The 21,737-nt window shown below is 45.9% G+C and overlaps 1 protein-coding gene across 1 annotated transcript in view; it reads right to left on the bottom strand.

Moving 5' to 3' along the window:
* Nucleotides 1–21,737, bottom strand: part of DNASE1 (deoxyribonuclease 1) — a 217,228-nt gene that overhangs the window by 77,385 nt on the left and 118,106 nt on the right. The window contains exon 2 of the mRNA XM_069646451.1: nt 1,546–1,696. Within this exon, the coding sequence (XP_069502552.1) occupies nt 1,546–1,696 (151 nt within the window). The remainder of the gene's footprint in view (nt 1–1,545; nt 1,697–21,737) is intronic.

The following is a 21,737-nucleotide window of genomic DNA, read 5'->3' as shown; positions in this document are numbered from 1 at the left end:
GAAAATGTGAATATTCAACATCGGACACTATATAGAATCATTTAGAATGCTGGTGCCTCTTCAAAGGCCATGCACTCTCTGGCACCAAACGCTGCCTCCACCACTGTTACCGATTTATGCAGGGCTAATTCATTCTATAAACAGGTAACTTTGCAAAGAATATAGAAGAATATATTAGTATGCCATCATATTCAAATCAAGCTTGAACTGGCTGATACTGCAGGATGGCAGTGACTGATTGGCTACACTAACAATATGGGCTAGTTTGACCATTTCATGCACTGTGCAGCTGTCGTTTTGAACAACGCCTTTGGCCCATTTCGCTTTAAAACGTACCATTCTCTGCAGATTTTCCCCAAATGTCACCCTTGTGTACTATAGAATAGAGGTGGGGGAGTCAGAACGGACTCAATCCCGATCAGAGCCAGGTGCCTGGATGTGACTGGCTCTGGCTGAGCTCAAGCCCCTTTGGGAAAGAAGAGCCAGACTGGAGCTGAGCCAAGCATCACCCCCACCCACTGTCACATTCACAGAGTAAATTAAAGAGACACTCACCTAGTATTGGTTAAAACAACTGCATGTTATAATTTACTTGCATGAGTATGTTATCTCATGCCAGCAAGGAATGGCATGTTGATGCCAACCTAAAGATGCAATGGCAGCGTGTGTCCAGTACTGGATTGGTTTATTTCCTCCTTGAACAGCAGATCCCAAGCTGTCAAACGCCACCCTTTCTTGCCCAATTGTTTTCCTGATTATTGGGTATCGACAGAAACAACCAGCAATAAAGGCCCAGACCAAGGTAGAGTGCCACTGCAGCCCCTGCACCACCCAAGCGTAAGAAGACCATCCCTCTGGTACCTGATTAGCATCTGACAAAATGTTATGCCAGTTGGAAACTGGACCACCTAGCAGAGAACTGCCCAGATATATGTGCACCTAAACCAATGGGCACACGCTCTATCCAATCAAGTGATTTTTAGGATGTTTGCCCTTTCTGCACACAGGCTCTCAGTGACAGTGATCCTACCACATTCATTAGTGCATGGTCCCTTTGCTTATTCATAGCCTGTCTGGTCCTTACACATGCCCTCATCCAATACCTTTCCTAATTTAATGGAAGAGCCCTGACTATGCTTTCAACATCTGAAACAATATCCGGCTACACATCAGACTCGCTCCAGAACTTCTGCAATCCTGTCAAGAAGTGTAGACCCATCTCTTCAGAGACACCCCGTACAACCCAGAAATCCATTTCTCTCTTCACGAGATGCTTAGCACCCCTCACCCCCTGAAAAACCCTGTCTCTTATGGATTACAGAGTCTTGAACGGTTGTCTTGAAATCTTCCCTCTCCAGCTTCCAGCACCATTGATGATGATGTATCCTGGAATATTGCCAAGACCCTGACCTGCACAGCACTGTGTTACTCCCGAGCTAGATCTGTACTCTACAAAAACCAAATGACCAAATTCACACCAAATACTTTGTCTGTTCAGTGTTGGACATCCCTGCATTTTAAATGTGAACCTAACACTGGACTTACCTGCACTATGACGTTGCTGCAGACGTCCTTGTTCATTTTGGTGTCACCGAATATTTGGATGTTGAAGGCTCCAATTTTGAAAGTAGACTCTGCATTGAGGAGGGTGGCCATGGACAGCACACACAGTACAACCAGCGCCATGGTTATCAACCTGTGGGCAAAAATGGTAAACCATTGGCATATGTAGAAAAAGCTCAACACTGGAGCGCGCGCACACATACACACACACACAACAGGTACAGCGCTGCCAGCAGCAATGCAAGCTTCCACATGGAGTGAACAGGTGCTGCATGACCAGCAGAAGTACACGTTTTGCTAAATCAAAGGACAGGCCCATCACAAGTGGTGGCAGTGCAAGCTTCCCTGACACAAATAGAAAAAGGAAAGAGCGAGCAATGGGCGGTTACTCACGAACACAGGAAAAGCATCATACGCACTTGTTTTGTCAGATATGACCAATGTTATGGCTGTGGGATAACAATAATGCAAATCTCAGATAGTTTCGATTGAAAGGGTTTATTTTACAACAGAAAAATGCCAAGGATTTTAGGGGGACTGGATTTAAGAATGGGGGCAATCAAGGAAATCAATGATGTGCAATTCCAGCTTGCTTAAGTAACTCAGCCCGTCAAAAACCTCCCCTCTTTTTGCTTGTGATTGCCCTCCAGATCGTGGAGTTTCAAGTGTCTCTTGCACTTAATTCTTATCTTGGCTGAGTGGTTATTCTCATTCTGTCGTCGCATGGTCATAATGTGGGTCTCCAAGATGGCCCCTTCCACCTGTCTGGGCGCGAGGGACTCTGGATTGATGATCATTGACCTTGGCGGACCGGAGTATATAATCGCACAGGCCCTAGGGTGTTGGTGGCTGCCTCTGTCACAATCACCACCTGCCCCTGGTTTGTCAGTTGTCCTCTTCAAATGACACCTTCTGTGTCTCCTGGCCATGTCTCAACTCCCCCTAAGCTTCTTCCATCTCCAGGTCCCTCCTGGATGCCCCACAACAACTGGGCCCTCTTTACTCCTTCTCTTCGCTTCCATTGGTCTTCTTCTTCCTCTTCCTCGCTTCCTCTTTCTTTCACCTTTGTTTCTTCAGTACAATTGTTACACTAACTTCCTTTTATCCTTTCCTCTTCTCCTTCGTCTCTCGTCTTTTCGGTGTTTGCTTTACACCTTCCTCTTCTCCAATCTTTCCTTTCGCTCTCCTTTTTTCTTCCTCCTCTCCAATCTATATCTCACATCAGGCCTTTCTTCTCTCTTCCACCACTTTGACTTTCACTCCTCCTCCTCTTCTCTATGCTTCTCCACCTCTCTGTTCACCTCATTTCTCAACTTTTCTCTCCTTCTTGCTGTCCTAAAATTGCAGCACTTAAATCTCACAAACACCCTCGCTCAGCCTTATGCGCTGCGTGCCTTTATACCAGAGTTGACCTGTCAACGAGGCCCACCAACACTAGACCCCACTCAGCTGCAAAGCCAAACAAGCAGAGTAGTAGGATTGCCTCTTGTGCACAGTTGCTCCTTGTTGATCTACATGTCCATGCGCAGGTGCACGGACCGAAACCTTAATAGGGCTGCTGCCATTCGTTTGTGAAATCCTCGCCCCAATTGTTCCCACTGGTCCTCCTCCCAGTTGCTGCCAGTCCATAGCCCTACGCCTCCTGCAACCTATGGATGCTTCTCACACAAGCTCACAGCTCCACACAGAGAACTCTGTAACTGTTCTCTGAGTTCTCCCTGAATGGGACCATTGCCTATTGTTTGGCTGTTCTGGGCTGTTCAGGATGTTCTCATGCTCTCCATCTGGACCTGCTACATGATATGATAATATAGGTTATTTATAACGCGCATAATGCCCAGAGGTTTCTAAGCACGGACACAGGGGATCAAACCTGTGTTGCTCCATGTTGTCATTGCTTTCAAGGCGAGCGCGTTGCCCCTGAGCTATCCTCCTGAGACATCGACATGTAACTCTATGATGCTGGTGTACAGGTGACAAGAAGGCTCTTGCTGCAAATCTTCAAGACTAACTTGGTTACCGGAAGTTAAAATTCATTCTGATGACTGCCATAAACCCAACAAAGTCTGGAGGGGTATTAATCCCTAGTGGACAGGTTGGGTCAGACATATGATTTTTGTAAGGGGGACAACAGAGAAGAGCTGGGAAGATGGACTGAGCACCATAGGTTAGAGGTGGACTGAGCAGCCTGGAGGATGCTCTGTTTGCCTCATCCGGGCCCTACATCATGTCACAGGTGCCAGCGCCTGGCCCCCCGTTGCTTCCCCAGCCCCATCCTCTAACCCCCAGACCTGGCACTTCATCACACTTCCCTACTGCTGCATCCCTGTCCCCGTATCACTAAGAATCCTGCTTTCCATTATTCTAAGGGGTACGTGTTTGATATAAGGACACCTCTCGATGAGTGTTATGTTTCCCGGTTGCTTGCAGTCTTGTGCAGAAGGGATCCGAATTAGCATTTTGGGCAGGACTGCCCTTTTTGGAGGGGGACCAAGCTGATTTGCATATGCTCTTTCCCCTTTTGTAACGGCTGGGCAGGCTGACAATGATGGTCTGGAGGGTTACCCAAAGCAATGCCCATGGTTATGATTAATTCAAAACCAACCGGCCATCACGGGTCAGTTTTGATTTTCATCACTCCAAATGGGACGTTTATTACCAGAAGTGGGCCCTTAACCTGCTGGGCCTAGACACACACACTACACCTCACTGACTGTAGCCAATGAGCCTGAAGCAAGCCTGGTGTTGCTTGTGGGCTCATGCAGAAGCGACGTGACTATGCAGTGTGGGCTAGACTGTTCCCTTTGGAGTGGCCCTACCTCATTTGCATATGGTCTTGCCCCTTCTGGAAAGGTTTGACAAGCTGAAAACAATGGTTTGGCTGGTTACATGTGGTTATGATGAATTCAAAACCTTCAGGCTTCTAGCCATCAACCTTCCGCTTTGCTCATCACAAACTCTAAAAGGGTCAGGCGTTGGAATAGTCTCTTCAAAATATTTCCAACAGTGTCAGGGTTTCTTTATACAATTCACAAGGTTTGGGGTACTTCCCTGTCACTCATTCTCTAGGGGTACTCTCCCTCTGGACTTCTTCCTGCTTGTTTCTGGTTTTGGGTGCAATACAACCACCTGCACTATACCTTTCAGTTCCTGTAGCTGTCGCTGGGACTCTGCCATAAGCTGTAGGTAGTAGTAGACTTTCTCCTTACTGTTGAGGCAGAACCAACTGGCTTTGCTTTCCTCAAGGCCCAGAAGCAGGTTAAATCCCTTTCATAGAATCCTGACCTCCCTCATTCCCCGCCTCTCTACTCCTGCTCCTCCTTGATGTCAGGTCTTGGGCTCAGGTCTCCTCCGGCCGCGGGCTTGACCCCTTCAGATTGGGGTCTCACCTCTACATCCTGTCTTGGACCAAGCATTCCCTCTGGTGCCTTCCATATGCCTCCAATGAACCTCCTCTTGATGTTTCCAGCAAACGTCCCCTCAATCTCTTAAACCAATCTCTTTCTGATGTTTCCAATGAACCTCCTCCTGATTTTCCCAATGTACCCTTCCAGGTGTCTCCAACCTCCCTCTCTTCTCTCCAAACTTCTCCCCTATCCACTCCATCTCCAGACTTCTTCCTTAATCTTCAACTTGCTCCAAACTCCTTCTGCCAGCTCCTGATCCAAACACCCACACTGTCTAACTGGGGATCTAAGCATTTATAACACTGAAACCCCTCGCCTCGGGATGGGCTTCCTCTGAGGGTCGGCACCTCTATACGTGAATAAGTGAAAGGCAGTGATTGACTGTACCTAATTGCCTGCCCTGTGTGCTCGAGTGTGGTTTACAAGAAGGTAAGTAACATTAATACTTTTTTTAATTTTTGCAGTGTCCCGGTTTGTGCTTTCTGACTTTGCATTGCCAAACACAGTGTTAATTTGTAAAACAGACTACCTGCATGAGTGCCTTAGGAAAATCTGGCATGCCGTTGGTATCGGAGCGGCACACTGCGTGAGTGCTTTGGGAAAATATGGTATGCCGTTGGCATCGGAGCAGGCACACTCCGTGAGTGCTTTGGGAAAATCTGGTATGCCGTTGGTATTGGAGCGGGCACACTGTGTGAGTGCTTTGGCGAAATCTGGTGTGCCTCTGGTATCGGAGCGGGCACACTGCGTGAGTGCTTTGGGGAAATCTGGTGTGCCTCTGGTATCGGAGCGGGCACACTGCGTGAGTGCTTTGGGGAAATCTGGTGTGCCTCTGGTATCGGAGCGGGCACACTGCGTGAGTGCTTTGGGGAAATCTGGTGTGCCTCTGGTATCGGAGCGGGCACACTGCGTGAGTGCTTTGGGGAAATCTGGTGTGCCTCTGGTATCGGAGCGGGCACCCTGCGTGAGTGCTTTGGGGAAATCTGGTGTGCCTCTGGTATCGGAGCGGGCACACTGCGTGAGTGCTTTGGGGAAATCTGGTGTGCCTCTGATGCCCCTGCTGACTCTCTATGCAGGTACCATAAGAATACATGGGGTGCCTCTGAAGTCTGTGCAGGCTGGCTGCGTGAACACCATAAGAAAATGCAATGTGCTTCTGATATCTGAGCGTTTGTTCACTACTGGGGCAGAAAAAAATGTAATTCCTGCTACATGGTTTTCTTTGCTTACAACATTGAGTTCTCTTAAAGAGACATTCTTGACAAATTCCTCTCTCCCAGGAACACGCAAAATTCTTCGCTTTAGGAATGGGGAGATCTGTGCATCAATGATGTCCTTTTGTTCCAGGTTTCTAGGTGCAATGACCACTCTCCTTAAAGGGAAAGTGCCTTTTAATGGCCTGATGTGGCAGTGCCTCCCCTGAGACAGGGTCTAAGTGGGGCTGATCAGGACATTCTCCCATGCTACCTCCAGGCCCATCGTCCATTAGCCCCGAGAGGGACCTGCTTCCCTGCTCACCACACTACATGCCCCCAGGCCTAGGCAAGCGACTCTGTCGCATATCACCGTTTGTTCTTTCTCACGCCCCTGGGGTTCTGCATAGGGGTATCTACTTCTATCATCCACATTTGCCTGCTGCAACCTGGCCTCCCCATGGACAATGGAAAAAGAGAATGACTGAAGGGGCTGAAACCATCCCATGACTCTCGAGTTGGTGTCTTTGGATCTAGGCAGGCATGGGAGTGGCGCTTGGTCCACAGATAAAGAACATTTACATATTTTCAGGTAATACGCGAGAGCCTCTACGCTTCATCTAAGGGCCATGCACTCTAGTTTAATTGTGACACTGCTCTTCTTGCAGGAATAGTGCTTCCTACTGATAAAAGGATTGGCCGCTTCATGCCATTGCAGCCTTGATGGCATGCTGCCCCAACCCAGTTGAGAGGCGTCTACTTGCTGAATGAGAGGATTGCTAAAGTTGGGCATCATTAAGAGGGAGGATGACAAAGCGAGCTCTTCAGTATTTTAAAGACTTTCTCAGTTCTCTCCGTCATTGCATGCAATTACACTGGGAGCCTTTCAGCTGGTCTGTAAAGGATATTGCAATGGTCAAAGGGGAGTCTGCCTGTTCCAGATGTTTGCCACTTTGGCCTGTTGTGGCTGATCACACGTGATAGCCTAGGTACATTACTGAGGAAAGAGTGAGGTGATATTTTGCTGGATTGGCCTTTCAGCCCTGCCTTTCGGAGACTACGGCAATGAAATGAAGGTATCCCATGCAGTCAGTCCAGTTCTGTGGACCACCATTTCATCTTGGTAGGTTCCCCCAAAGATCTGGTGTGGTTAAAGTATTGTGTCCATCACTGCTTGAAAGATCTATGGGGCTCCATGTAGCCTGAAGTATTAGACAGTAAATTGGAAGAGACCCAGAGCTGAGATGAAGGCGATTATCTCTCGCTTTTCCATGGATAAGTGGATCTACCAGTACCTATTGTTAAGTCAACTTAAGTATACATCACTGGTCCCACCACACCCTCAATCTTCTCTTTGGTTTTTAGCATGGTATATGGGTCAAAGCGAGAGATTTCACTAACCTTCCTGAAATCTATGTAAACCTCACATTTAAGCACAATGAGGGCTGTAATTCAGAAGTTCATGTCTCCTGTTTGGCTGGTGTGTTTTTCAGTCTTTTTAAAACAAAATCAAGCGAATGGTAAGCTTCAAATTTGTTGCAATAGGAGAACATCGGAACTGGTCAATTTTGAGAAATCGTTTTCCGAAAAATTCATTTTCCCTTTGGTGTTTCTTATTCTATTCAACTGGGAAAAATTCCCTTTTCTCAGTTTCTCATAAGCACTGAATTCGTGCATGGATTGTCACCACATTTGGAAGGCCTGTTCAGGATAGGCACGATTGGTTGCATGCCAAATCTGGTGAAGATTCCCCAGTGTGTCTAAAAGGTATACGCAAAAGCATTTCTAATTTTCCTATGTAACCTTAACTACAGAGTCTCAACCGTGGCTTTATAATAACCTTGAGGGCACTGTTATGGTGGTTTTGTTGGACTGTACATGGTTGACATACCAGTGACAGGAGAGCAAAGCTGGAGGAACCTGGGACATGTGATATGCCGCACCACACTTGCAAGGACAATGGGCATGTAAAACATGCTGAAATGACATTACATCCACACGATTTCTGAGGTCTTCTGCACGCATGCATCCCCATTCTGACACACAGTGAGTTGTGGCTGCAAAGTTTGGCTGGAGGAGGGTATGTTGTCAATAGTGGTGCCGTACTAAAGGTGGCAGTGAGGCACCAATAGAGGGATGCTGTGGGGATAACCTGCTGCCTGACCATTTACCCACATTCGACTCCATGGAATATGGCAGGCTGATGCTGTGAAGGATCGTGGAGTCGTGTGGTGATCCTGGGAAGTAAGCAGAGTGATGGGTGATACAGAGGTAGGCGCCGCAAGTCGTCTGCATATTCAAAGTGTGCGTCCGGCTGTTCATCACCTGCTTCCTTACCTGTGTCCGGGCCAATGGAACGTCGGGGTTATCCAAGGTGACCACAATGTTGGGGACCAAAGCTATTTCGTAAAAATGAGGGCCCGGCCTGCATTTACATCCGTGTAGTCCTTAGAAAAGGCAATTAATTGCTGCACAGCCAGCATTGTGTTATTGCTTTCCTGGACAATGACCACACAGAAAGTATGCTGGGACTTTCCATGCAACATTCCCACTGGGTCCTGACGGAACACTGTGGCGAAACATGCAAGACAGGTGCAAATTTCATTAGGGGATGTGGCAGTGGCTGTGCATAGCCTGTTGTTAAGGTCAGCCTTCTGTATCAGCCGCCCGATGGATGGCATAGTTGATCTCGGCAACCTATCTGGGGAGATGCGCTGATGGCCACTGAGTGCCCACGGGAAAGGTCGGTACCTGGGAACCGTGGCTGTCCTCCTGTGCGCCAACAGTCTCCGATCCTCCTGCTGTTCCTGTTGCCAGGTGCCTTCAATGAAAATGATAGCTCCGGCAGGTCAAGGTCCATAGTTCCTGCAGGCTGCAGGGTGCTCTGCATACTGGGAGGGGTGGTTTGGGTGTGTCCTTTGTAGTCTGTCAATTATTACCTTCGTCTTGGAGGTGGGGGTACATGTATGTGAATTAGTGCATAGGGGAAGTTCCTGTAGTTTCCAATTCATAATCATGCGGTCATTCAGCTCATATTTTCTAAGGTAAAGGCACATGTTGTTACTACTCTACTCGATTTATTGTGCATTTAATAAATGTTTCCTTCGTTGTTTATTTACTGCAGATTTTACAGCATAACTTGCAATTTCTGCGGTTCAGGGACATATTGGGCAAGTGAGTTACCACATTTTGCCGCCTGCCATAAAGCTTAGAATGAGCGCCCTTGTACCAGACTGAGGGCAGATTCTGAGCTCCATGTGAAATAAGAAAGGTGCCGTTCTGTGAAGGAACGTCACGTTCTTATTTGCTCCATGTTATGTGTCTAAATATAGATACCGAATATGGGGCAAATAAGAAAAGTGTGGTTCCTTCACAAAATGGCACTGCTGAGCTCAGACTCAGGACCTCAGCCTGGTTTAGAGGGAGAGTTTAAACAAAGAAGGAAAAGGTTCAAGCTTTGAACCCTCCTTTCCCCTGCACACTTTTTATGTGTTGGCTAAACCAACTACTGTAACCTCAGAGTAGTTGGTTTAGCCAACACATAAAAAGTGTGCAGAGGACGGAAGGGTTCAAAGCTTGAACCTTCTACTTCTTTGTTTGTCATTTGTGGAGGTCTTGTGCCAGGATCTCAGTTCCTCCCCCGCACCTTAAATCTAATTGACTAACTTTTTCTTAACTATTTTCACAAATAGTAAACCGAATCGGTGTGCACCAATTTTTGTATCTTATTAGAGGGAGAGTTTGCCTAGTGCGTTCGTGACTGTTCACTGTGCCTGAGTGCTGGAAATTGACAAAATGTACTGGGGATCCTCCCACCCCTACCCCTGTTTGAGCGCGGGGGAAGGGGTAGCAGTTGGTGCGGGTGGGGGGCAGGGGGGGGGAGAATTGTCAGTGGTGTGTGCAGGACTGAGGGGCGGAGCTAGGTGTTTTGAAGACTGTGGGTGCCCTGAATATCGGATGCTGGCTGCTTTGCTGAAAACAAAGTGCATTTTCGAACATAAGAATGACCACCAATGTATCAAACATGTCTCTGATAGGAATTGAAGCATGCACACTGCATATGGTGCTCACTTTACCAGTCAAAATATCGGGTCTACACAGAACGGCGCTGCAGCCCATATCCTCCCCTGCTGCGTCTCCTATTTTTTGAAGGCTACTATTGGCAACTCAACTCGTTCTTAGAGCAGGTACAGCACCGGCAGCAACATGCTTTTCTCTTATGTAGAGTAAGTACGTATGGCACTGGCAACAGCATTATATCAATAATGTGTGTATATCTCTTTATGCTAGATTTCTTCTGCTTATAAGTGCTGTAATAGGACCCGATTCACTGGTAGTCAGGAAATGGCCTGAAGGGCTCAGTCAGCAATGCCACAGCGTTCGAACCTGTCAAGTGCAGGCAGGCACTATATTTGATGTGTGTGCTTAACTCATGAGCTATCCACCGGGACACTGCACGTTTCCTTGACACAAAGAAAAGGCCAAGGAAAGGCAGCAGCGGGGCACGTTTCCATCATAAAAATAACAGGCACACTACACGCAAGAGCAGCTCAAGTGTCCCTCTCCCACAGAAAGGTAAGCCAGAAGAAGAGTCCCTCGTGTACACAGCATGTGCAGCACTGAGTAACTTTCAACTCATGAAAACAGAGCTCATCACAGTGAGTTACGCTCTATTAGTGTGTAAGGGAAGCCTTCACAATGGGTGTCACCTAGTTTGAGTCATGCTTCTCTACAGAAAATGGCAGCCAGGTAATTGTGAATGATACCTGGCATGTAAGTCTCTTGCTATTAGTGATAATTTGCAAGTGTGCAGGGGAGGGGGCCGCTACCTCACAGTGAGCAATACTTGAGAGAGGGTGAGAAACTTTCACAGGGAGCATTACTTGAGCGAGAACTCCTCGGAGTCATTCCGCTTGCCCAGGCTGGAGAGGTGACCCTCAGAAGATCTCTTTTCAGGTATGTGTTGGACTTCACTCCGGGTTGCCATCGACAAGCCCTATTGAACAAATGTCTTTAGTTTGTCTTTGGGACACTTTGTCGTTATAAATAGTTCTTGAGCACTTCTCTTTATATCCAGGATATTCAGTGGTAAAATTGACTTTTGTTTTTACTGTGGCGTTACAGGGGTAACGGGCCAGCAGTCCAAGTTAACGGCCTGAGCAAAACCCGGCCCGACTGAATACAACATGACGGATAACCTATACTGCAACACACTAACATAGCAGAACATATGAACAAATACTGGTAGAATATGAAGAATCATATTCAGTAATGTGCACAGGACACTAAGAATAACACTTATAGAATAGCCAGAGATCAAAGATGAAGTGCACAATGGGATGAATCCTTTAAAAGAATAACCGTTGATTCTTTCAAAGATTTTTTTCAGTTTCATACTATCACCTTTCTTAATTTATAATATATTTTTCAATTGATAATTGATGTAGTCTATAAATTGGCCTTGATGAAGTGAGATTTGCGAAAACATATGCAAGATTGGCTACATGGAAGGTGCCATACACTTTTGTGAGTAATCCATGTTGATTCATGAAGTAATTAATCAAAGTTAATTTCAACAACCTTCATAATACAGACCTCTGGTTGCATTGTTTACAGATCTGTGCATTTGACAGAAGAACCTTTCCTTTTCATACAGATCATCAACCTGGTTGTGTACATAATCATTTGTTTGCTTGCTTGAATATTATATGGTGATTTGTTGCTAATGTCTCGTAGCGGCTACAGAAAGGCAGTGGTTGTGGGCACCCATTTGTGGAAGCAAAGGTTTGCATCTTCATTGCTTTCTTATGAGGGAATAGCATTTATATTAACCAAGGCCTCCTTTGTAATAATAATGTTATCATTTTTTGTTTTGGTTATAAGGTATAAGCCAAAACTGTTGCATTAGAGTACAGCCATGGAAAAATGGCACATGAGGAGGGAAACAAACCTGTAGGTGTTGCTTGATTATTTACCCATCCATTGACTGCCCATGGCCATGCTAATTGCCATGGCCATTTCCACCCATTTCCGGCCGCTCCCCGCCCAAAACTCATTCTCATGGGAACTCTTTGACCTTGCTTTATCAAGCCTAAGCATCAAACTTTGTGGTCGAAGTGCCTGACAGTGTTTTTTCAAAGCAGTCTTCTGAGAGTTAACGACTTAATTAAAGCTGTAAATGCATTTCTGGTGTAATAAAAATGTCTCAACTCGGTTTGCCTTCAGCCACTCAGTTTATATGCACTATGCATGTACTTCACTGAAGTCATGTTAAAAATAAGCATTGGCAAAACCAACAGTTTTGGCTTGTGTATGAGCATTAGGTATTTGCCAGACACTGCTATTATATGCTTAGGTGCAACCATCATTTTGCCGCTGCTTCCATTGATGGTCAGTTAATACCACTATGGCAATGCCGGCAAATGCCTTTCCCATGCCTACAAAAAAGCCCAAACTGTTGGCATTGCCAATGCTTCTTTTTAGTTTGGGCTATTAAGTGGCGCTGAAAGTGCTACCTTTAAAGCCAAAACTATTGTCATCAACATAAGAGCTTCAAATATGGGCTCTGAATTAGGGTCTGCATGCTTTTCCAATGGAGATGACATTTGAGCAGGGATACACAGTTATAATCCCTCCCATTCCCTGCCCCTAGCCAATGTATTCCCTAAGGCTAATCATACCCATTCCTCACCATCACGGAACTCTTTCAGTTTTTGGGAGCTCTTCCATGGAGGCAGCCATCTTGGATGACTGTCTGTAAGGAAGATTTCTGGAAACAAGGCAAAACTAGCAGCCATCTTTGAATGGGAAGGATACCATACATCTCATGTGTATAATCTTTTTTTTAAATAGCTAAAGTAATTTGCAATACTTGTAATAATTGATATTATTCACCTTTATATGTTATACTGTATGCTTTTTTTCTACCTTGAATGAATTGTGTGATTTTCTTTTTATTGGATAGAAAATCATGTTCTCCATGTTTTTATTGCAATTAAGTTTGTATTTAAATATAAGTCAAGCATACACAAAGCAAACACATATGCGGAAAGAAAGGGACGAGGAAGGACACCAAATACTACGAAAGAATTTGCTGTGATGGACATACCCATCAGTGCGATCTAAGGCTGTGATGTAAGCTACTCTGGGGAAAATAGGCAGCTCTTTCACTCTGATCCAACATCTTGTGTACGGAATCGAAATGTACGGATCATTTTGTCTTTCCTTATGGGAAAACACAAATCTGTGCGTTTCACTGTAATTCCTTAAAATTGCACTTTGCATTACTCTCATCTAAGTCCTCTAGGTCTCCCTCATTAGTACAAGAAGTGGGGGTAAATTCATTCATTGAAAAAAATATTTCTTAGGCTGGGTTTTAGATCCGTGTTAGTTAAAGGCCCAGCATGCTCAGCACAGAACAACCCTTTACTGGACAAACCAGCTCGGTGAGCCATGTAAACAGCTAGCAATGCGCTGTCCAGTGGCTCGACTAGTTGGCGCTACACACTGTTCAATGAGGCACTTGTTGAAGTGTCTGAGGCCTTTTCGAGAGTACTGTGAGTCTGCAGAGCGCCCTCATCCCGTCCCCTGCACCCCCCACTGCTTACCACATTGCTGAGAGCATGATTTTCAGCCTGTTAATGCACTGTACGCAGAAACTATTGTGACGGAAAAGATGAGTGCTCCTTTCTGAGATTTAAAGACATTGAATAAATGGTGCTGAGGGATGTGTTGGGCCATTCACACAATCGATAATGGGTCTAATTTGGCTGCATCCTAGCATCCAGCACTGTTGCTCTTCGACAAGATGAGTTTCCTCTCGATTGAGTACAAAGTGCATCTCGGGTGTGGGGCATCTTTTGACCTTCAGGTATGTCACTGCATGGATGCAGGTTTGCATGGAACGAGCCTTTCACATAAGTTGTTATGCATATTGCATTAAGTATTAATGTAGCAAGTGTGCAACTCTCGATTCAGAAATGGGAGGTGACCCTCTGGTGGCAAATCCTGCTCCTCTAATGCCATGCCACTCTCTGGCTTCTTCCCTTACCCTTCAATTTCTGTTCCTAAAGCTCAAGGATGTTGCACAGGGCCAGAGTATTCATAGCGCTGTGGAGTTAAAGGGGACGCCATATTATCCCTCTCCCATAAGGAAACTGAATTCAACCTATGACATATTGGGCCTGATTAATGGTAAAGAGTTCAACGATCCTGCAGATCCTGCATGCCAAGAATGGCTCTGCACGAGCCTGCGTCCAGTCGTTCTTCTGCACGCTCTGGGTATTCATGGACTTGTTCGTGCAAAGTAACCGTATATGCAAGTCGCGGCCGGAACACCAACAACACGCCCCCAAACAAACTACACAACAACCTTTGCGCCTACCTTTAACCCACCATCCAGCACCCCTGAGAAATGCATGCGATCACCCATTCATTTGCGTACACCCAAGTTACGATCAGCACCACTCAACTTGCGTGAACCCAGGTTATGAGGTGCTGATCGTAACTTACAAAGGGCAAGCAAGTTGAGTGATGCTGATCATAAATTGAGTGATGCTGATCGTAAATTGCGATGCTGATCGTAACTTACACAGGGCATGCCAGTTGAGTGATGCTGATCGTAAGCTGAGTGATGCTGATCGTAAATTACAGAGGGAATGCAGGTTATGAGTGCTCGTAACTTGCGTGCACCCCTGCAATTGTATGTGCTGTCACTCGTATGGTCAGCATTTTGCATGCTTGTTGTTTCCTATGGGCCTTTGAACTTTACATCTGCTATCATGTGGCGTATGGGTGCTGGGGTTTGCGTGTAATTTTTCGTGATGCAACATCGAATCCATGAATACGGTTGTACTTGCGTTGGTGTGGGCGTGCGATTGCTTGGCTGTGGACCGTCCCCCAACATACTCACATTTTCGCATGCTCTTCCTCTTTCTGCATGTTCAGCACCCTATTTGGGTCGCTGCATAGGCCCAGACCACACTCTGCTTGGAGTCTCGCACAAAGCAATCGTCCACTCGCAGAGACGTGCTGAGCCTGTGCGGAATCCATGCAAGTCCTGGAAATGTCCAGCGCATTCAGTTCCATGAATCGGCAAACAGGGATTTACGTGCAGATTGGCACGCAAATCCCTGATTGTCAACGCAAATATTGCCATGAATCAGGGCCATTGTGTTTAGGTTGAATCGAGTCATTGCCTGCCCTACATGTTTTGCAGGTATACACTTCAGATGCCCTCGAAAAAGTGAGATTCCAATCAATGCATTGTTCCTTCTGACAGCAAGAGCTCTGCTGTTGACCACAAACAAGGATGTGTGCTCTGCGGCTGCTTAACACCCCACAGGACCGCAGCAGGCCGCCCGCACCAAAGGGTCCCCCTTTTTCAATTTTATTAAAGTGTGCTTTCAATTTAAGGCCTACATATATTAAACGTTTTTAAAAAGTTAAAGAAAACAGTACAACTCTTCATTTAATATAGAACTGTGAAGCACCACTGGGTGACTGGGTAGCTAGCTCAGCATATTAAGCGCCCACCTCATACACGGGGCCCGTATGCAAGTTAAAATCTTGGTGCAGTTGGCTCATCCATACATCCGTTTGAAGTCAGTTTTGATAGTAGCAATATACGGGGTAATAACTGCACCTTTTCTTTAAAGCGCTTAGAAACGTGAGGCGCTATGATCTTATGATATGTCTTTATTGGAAGATTTCTTGTTCAAACAGCACCTTAGATTTGAATATCGCTTCTGGAGCGAAAAGAATCAGAAACGCCATTGGACAAGACACATTTCATTTTCGGTCAGGGTGACGCGCCTCTCAGTCCAGTGGGCAGTAAGCTACTGCTCCAGTGTTAAAATAATGCATGCCAAAATTGTCAGATTCCTTGCAGGAGATGCAAGTCCAGTCCTGTCTTTAGTTTTGGCTAGCACCACCCAATAAGCCCAAACTATTGCATTAAAGTACATCTAGGGGGAAATGGCATATGAGGAGGGACTCAAAGCTTGCAGGTGTTGTTTGGTCATTTACCCACCCATTGACTGCACTTGCCCATGTTTATCACTATGACCATAACCACCCAGTTCCTGCGCTCCCCGCCCAAAACACACCCTTCTGGAATCCCTTAGAGTTAACTTTATCCAGCCTTAGCATCAAACTTTTAACTCAAAGTGCCTGCCAGTGTTTATTCAAAGCATCCTTCTGAGATGACTCAATTGGAGCTGTAAACTCGCTACTGGTGTAATAAAAAAGTCTTGACAAGGTATGCCTTAAGCCATTAAATGTATAAGCACTATGCATGTCCTGTTAACAACAAGCATGGGCAAACCCAACATTTTTGGCTTGCGTATAAGTATTTGCCATTTGCTAGGCACTGCTATCATATGCACAACTACTGCACTATTTTGCAGCTGCCATCATCGATAGCCAGCTAATACCACTGCGGCAGTGCCTGTTTTTTGGGTCAGGGATTTCGAAATGAAAATTGTATCAAAATACAGAACAGTGCTGCTGTTAGTGCTTCCAGTGATCACATGTGTGCTGAACGAAAACAATATGCAAATGATAATGAAGCCACGCTTTGTTCGCGGGAACTTTGGCCTTTAAAAGGAGCCATTCTAGGAAGTAAGCACGCCTTCCGCAAACATAGCATTTTCCTCCGTGTGTGATCTCCGTTGTGCTGCCTGCCTTGTATAGCCTCCTGTCTGCACTGCTGAACGAACGAACTCTGAAGGACCCTGCCCCAACCTGCCGACTAGATCACCTGCTGGCTTGGAAGAGCTCTCATTCTGGGCCTCTGCTGAAGACGTCACCGAACGCTGAAGGACGCTGCCCCAGCCCTGTTGCCTTCCAAGCGAGGTCACCTGCACCATTGGCCACCCGGGGTAAGTGCTCTGTGGCATGTCCCAGAGCAGTTTGCTGCGCCTGTGCTCGCTTGAACTTGATAGCCCATATGAGGCTCCCACGTGGGTGCAGGGGGTACCACAGACCTGGCGAGGAAGTGCAAGCCCCCCACTGGCGGCCGCAGATGCAACTTCCCCTGCCAGAGGGGGGCATGCACTTCCTCGCCAGGTCTGCGGTACCCCCTGCCTCACTATGGCTGGGGGCTCACACTCTGCCTCACTATGGCTGAGGGATTTGGGTCCTGAATGGCCCTCTGCAGAATTGCTATGTCGAGCAGGCATGTAGCTGCTACACCCCCTACGCCCCGCTATGCTTGTCTATGCTTTTCTTTCAACCCCAAACACACACACACCATTTTCCTGCGTTCTCTTTAAATTGTTTTCTTCTCTTATTTCTCCACCCTGGGTTTGTCCCTTCCCCCTCCTACTTCCTCTCCCTCCTACCTTTTTCCTTGCCTTTCCTCCCATCTTCCTTTTGTCCTCCATCCGACTCGTTGCCCATTCCCTCTCCACCTCAGTTTCTTTTTGTTCCCCTCCCTTCTTCTCTAACTTTCCTCATTCCTCCTTGTTTCCTTTGATCTTCCATGCATGTGTTCTTCACTCTATTCTGTCCATCCCAACTCCTCCGCTCTTGTTCACCCAGTGTTCTGCATCACCTTCCACAGCACAGCTTTGTAGCCTGGCTGTGCCATTGCAGTGGGGGAGCAGCCTTATGCACATTTTCCTCCTCGTGGGCAGTCTTTGAGCTCACTTTAATCCAGCCTTACCATCAAATGTTGTGCTCGAAGTGCCTCCAGTGTTTTTTCAATGCGGCCATTTCAGAGTTAATGGCTTAATGTGGAGTTGTAAACCAGCTATTGATGTAATAAAACCAGGTCTGCTTCAGCCACTCAATTTATGAGCACTGCGCGTCCTTCTCTTGAGTCTTGTTACAAACATTGCCAAACACCAATAGTTTTGGCTAGTGTAGAAGTATTAGGCATTTGGCAGGTTACAAAAGCCCAAACTATTGGCATTGCCAATGCTTGTTTATGGCTGGAGTCCTTCTGCTTATAAATTCTGTAATAATAGCTGCCATTTTTACCAAATGTAATGAAGCTGGACTTATCAATGTTGGATGGTTGCAGGCGGGGCTGAAGCAGCTCTGCCAGGATGTGGGTGTATGTCTGTGGAGAGACCACAGAACTTTGAAACTAGTGAGTGATGAGATAATTCCCATAAGAACCTGTTGTGCAAACCCTTTGAGCCGAGAAAGAATGTTCCAGGGAACACAGAGGAGTGTCTGTTTATCTATGCAACGCCCGGCGTCTTGACATACATGTGGTTAGCATCAATACCAGGCAAGGGACTTGAATGAGGATCACAGATGGGGATGGCACCAATCGGAGCCATGGCAAGGGTGCTGAAGGTGGCAAATGGTTTCATGGGAGATTACGTAGGGGCTGAAGGAATGACACTAACATCAGAGCCACGCATGTCATGACAGCAGCTGCTCACCAAGTGGCTGGCACTGCCCTTTTTTCACTAATTCTTTGTTGGCTTTGAGAAGTGATTTATTTTGTCTCCCAGCTAGGGTGACCAGACGTCCGGGTTTTCCCGGGACAGTCCGGGGAAATCACCCCCTGTCCCGGGGTCCCGGGAGTTTTTTCATTTTGCAAACCTCGTCCGGGGTTTGCATGGGTGGGTGCCCAAGGTCCCTGTTTGTGCCGGGACCCGAATTCGAAATCCAGAAATCGGGTCCCGGCGCAACTTTAAATGCGCGAATGGGGGCGTGAAAATCATTTCACGCCCCCATTTCCTCTCCCTTGACCTCCCCGGCCACTTTCCTCCAATAAGAGGGGTGTGCATGTGAGCACACCCCCTTGGCGCCCCCCCCAGCCCCTCAACAGGCCAGCGACATAGAAGTAGTATTTTTTATATATGTTAGTCCCACTTTTATGTCTATGGCCTGTCCGGGTTTTTTTTTAAAGATCTGGTCACCCTACTCCCAGCACACAAAGTAGGAAGTTAGCACTGGGATATAGGCGCTTGCACCTCAAAGATAAATCCCCACTTGCTTTAACACCGCTTACAAGTCAACAAAAGGTATCATTTTTGCAAAATCATGTAGTTATATTGTTAAAATGGGATTTTAGCCTTCCTAAAAATAGACATAGGACTCAATTCTGGGCTCCTGCTAAAGGTAGTGTGGAACACTGACATTCTTCTCTCCAGTTTTCAGCACCACCATTCTGAGGAGGGAGGGAGTATTGGAGGGGAGATGTTGTGCTTTCCTGCAGCAAAAGCTGCTAAAATCTCTTGCTGTGGGAGAAACATGCGCATCAGTGGTGGTACGATTTATTTGCGAAAGTGGCCTTAAGCTTTCAGCGATTTAGAAAAGTGGTGCTGCAGTCTTGGAAATGCTATTTTTAGAAAGGAAAAGGGTGCATTAGAGGATAAAAAAAACAGAGCTTTTATAGTTTACCTCCTGTTTTTTACATGCAAAACCAGTGCTTTTGAAAGGAGATTCCCCTTGCAGTGCCTGCCCTGTATTCCTCATTGTTGCTAAGGCTGTTGTCAAACAGTAAATGAAGCACATGCAAAAGTGGTGGCATTGATGCCAGGCGGCCAGCCACATTCTCACTTTAATAGAATATGGTGCGTTTTAGGAAAGTGTTCTTCCTTAATCGAAGAATACTTTCTTATGTTTGCATGCACTTTAGAATCAGGGCCTCAGTTACAAAGTAATACTATTTTTTTAAGATCGAAAACCATCAGTCGATTTGCACAACTTACTGAGGGGCTCATTTTTTAATCTCTGTAAATTGCGCAGTGGAAATGGCCTCTGTTTGCACTTACATGCAAACGGGTCCCCTTTGCGCAAATTTCATATCTTGCACTGCAGAGGGCAAAATGGAGGTCTAAACTGCAGACAAAATTGCCTTTGTGCCTCCTTTTTGCATTCTACATTGCAAATTGAGCAAACATTGCATGCCATGTATGCATGATAGGCAGCGTTTACGATGGATTCCTATGACAGCCACCTGATTCATGCAGTTGTAAAAAGCAGGTAGGTTAAATAGCAATCCACACCATTTACACAAGCATGGACATTTCATGGTGACATTAATGCTGGAGTATGTGTATGGTGAGCAGGATTTGGTAGGTGGGAACACACATTATGTTCCTTGCTGCCTCTCCGCCATACATATAAATTAAAATAATGAGTAACATATAATTCATGTGTGAAATGCTTAGATGCTATTTTTGCACATGAATTTTAAGTTACTTATTAATGAACATGAGCTCCTGTGTATCTAGTTTTTTGTAGAACTGTAACTTGCGATCATATCGTGCATAAAAATAAGATGCATGCATTTATCTAAAAATGTCTACGAGCAAGTGACGTTGTCACACATGTTAAACCCAGCTTCGAGATTGAAGACATCTCGAGTTTGCCTGTGTGTCAAGTGTAAAATGCTTTCCATTCTTGTACGTGTAGGGCTCCATTCATAGTGGGAATATAAAACTGCAAACACTGTACAAAAATGCAGAATGATGTGAGTAAAAAGTCGGAATTTAAATTTAAAAGCATCCCAACTCTCTGGCAGGGCAAATTTAAAGCTTTGTTTCTGCCTCTTTTTGATAATGTTAGTGGCAATATGTTACATATTCAGTGACGTATCGGATATTTGAAATGTACAGACCGAACGAGACATTTGATACTAAGGCAGAAGTCTAGCCCTCTTCAATCCCACCCGCATATTGCCCTCTAAGCCAGATCACCCTTTCCCAGGATGTCACTTCTAGCTCAGTCAAAGGTTGTGCCTTAAAGCTGAACCCCAAAACTGAAATCTGAAAGTTGCCCCCATGGACAGAGTCCAAGCATAACTCTGCCAGAATACCATGTATTCTGTATATTGTTGCAAAACCAAGGCTGTAGAAATGCACGCTGTGCAACCAGTAACCCTGTGTTCAAACATCAGCTTCCCCGCTTGTGTGTTCTCGGGAAAATGTCTGAAGATGCCTGGGCCCCATGTAAAAAGGGCGTAAGGCTAAGAAAACCTTCCTGCATATGTTAACACAAAATAGCATTGGTATGGTGTGGTTTAAGAAATTCAAATGCAAACGCGGAGTGCAAACTTGGTCCTTTTTGGTGCACAGTCGGGTTCAGGTGGTGCAGTTTTGTATCTCTGGAGCACATATCTGATCAAAGAAACAAGATATCATAAATTGGGACAATGAATTCAGGGCAGCATAGGTAACGGTCTTTCTTTAGGTGTGCAGCTGCGCAGTGTGGTGCATAGAATATAATATAAAATGTTTCCTAATATAAGGTGCTATGGTTGAGTACCATGGTTTTATCGTTGAGGTTGTTTCTGATGTGACGCACCATGTCCATTAGTCTCCAAGAATAAATCACAGTCCCACACAAAATAGTCAGAAGCGGGTTCAAACACGTCTGTGCTTATTGAACAACTTTTGGAGAGGTCTACCTTTGGCCAACCAACACACAATTGAAGTGACAAAGAAAGGCAATTAGGGAGGGTGGCTGAAACTTAAAATGAGCACTTAAGAAAAGCTATAAAGCATTCTTTATCCGAGTGACAAGAGCCTACTAAGGTGTGGGGACTCAGTTCAGATGAAAAAGTTGAAATGACCTGACGCCGTCTTGCAGTGAGTGCTGCTTGCAGGAC

This window comes from Ambystoma mexicanum, chromosome 2q, assembly GCF_040938575.1.
Source record: "Ambystoma mexicanum isolate Mex_15411 chromosome 2q, UKY_AmexF1_1, whole genome shotgun sequence".
Lineage (NCBI taxonomy): Eukaryota > Metazoa > Chordata > Amphibia > Caudata > Ambystomatidae > Ambystoma > Ambystoma mexicanum.
This window is presented reverse-complemented; position numbering and strand designations above follow the sequence as displayed.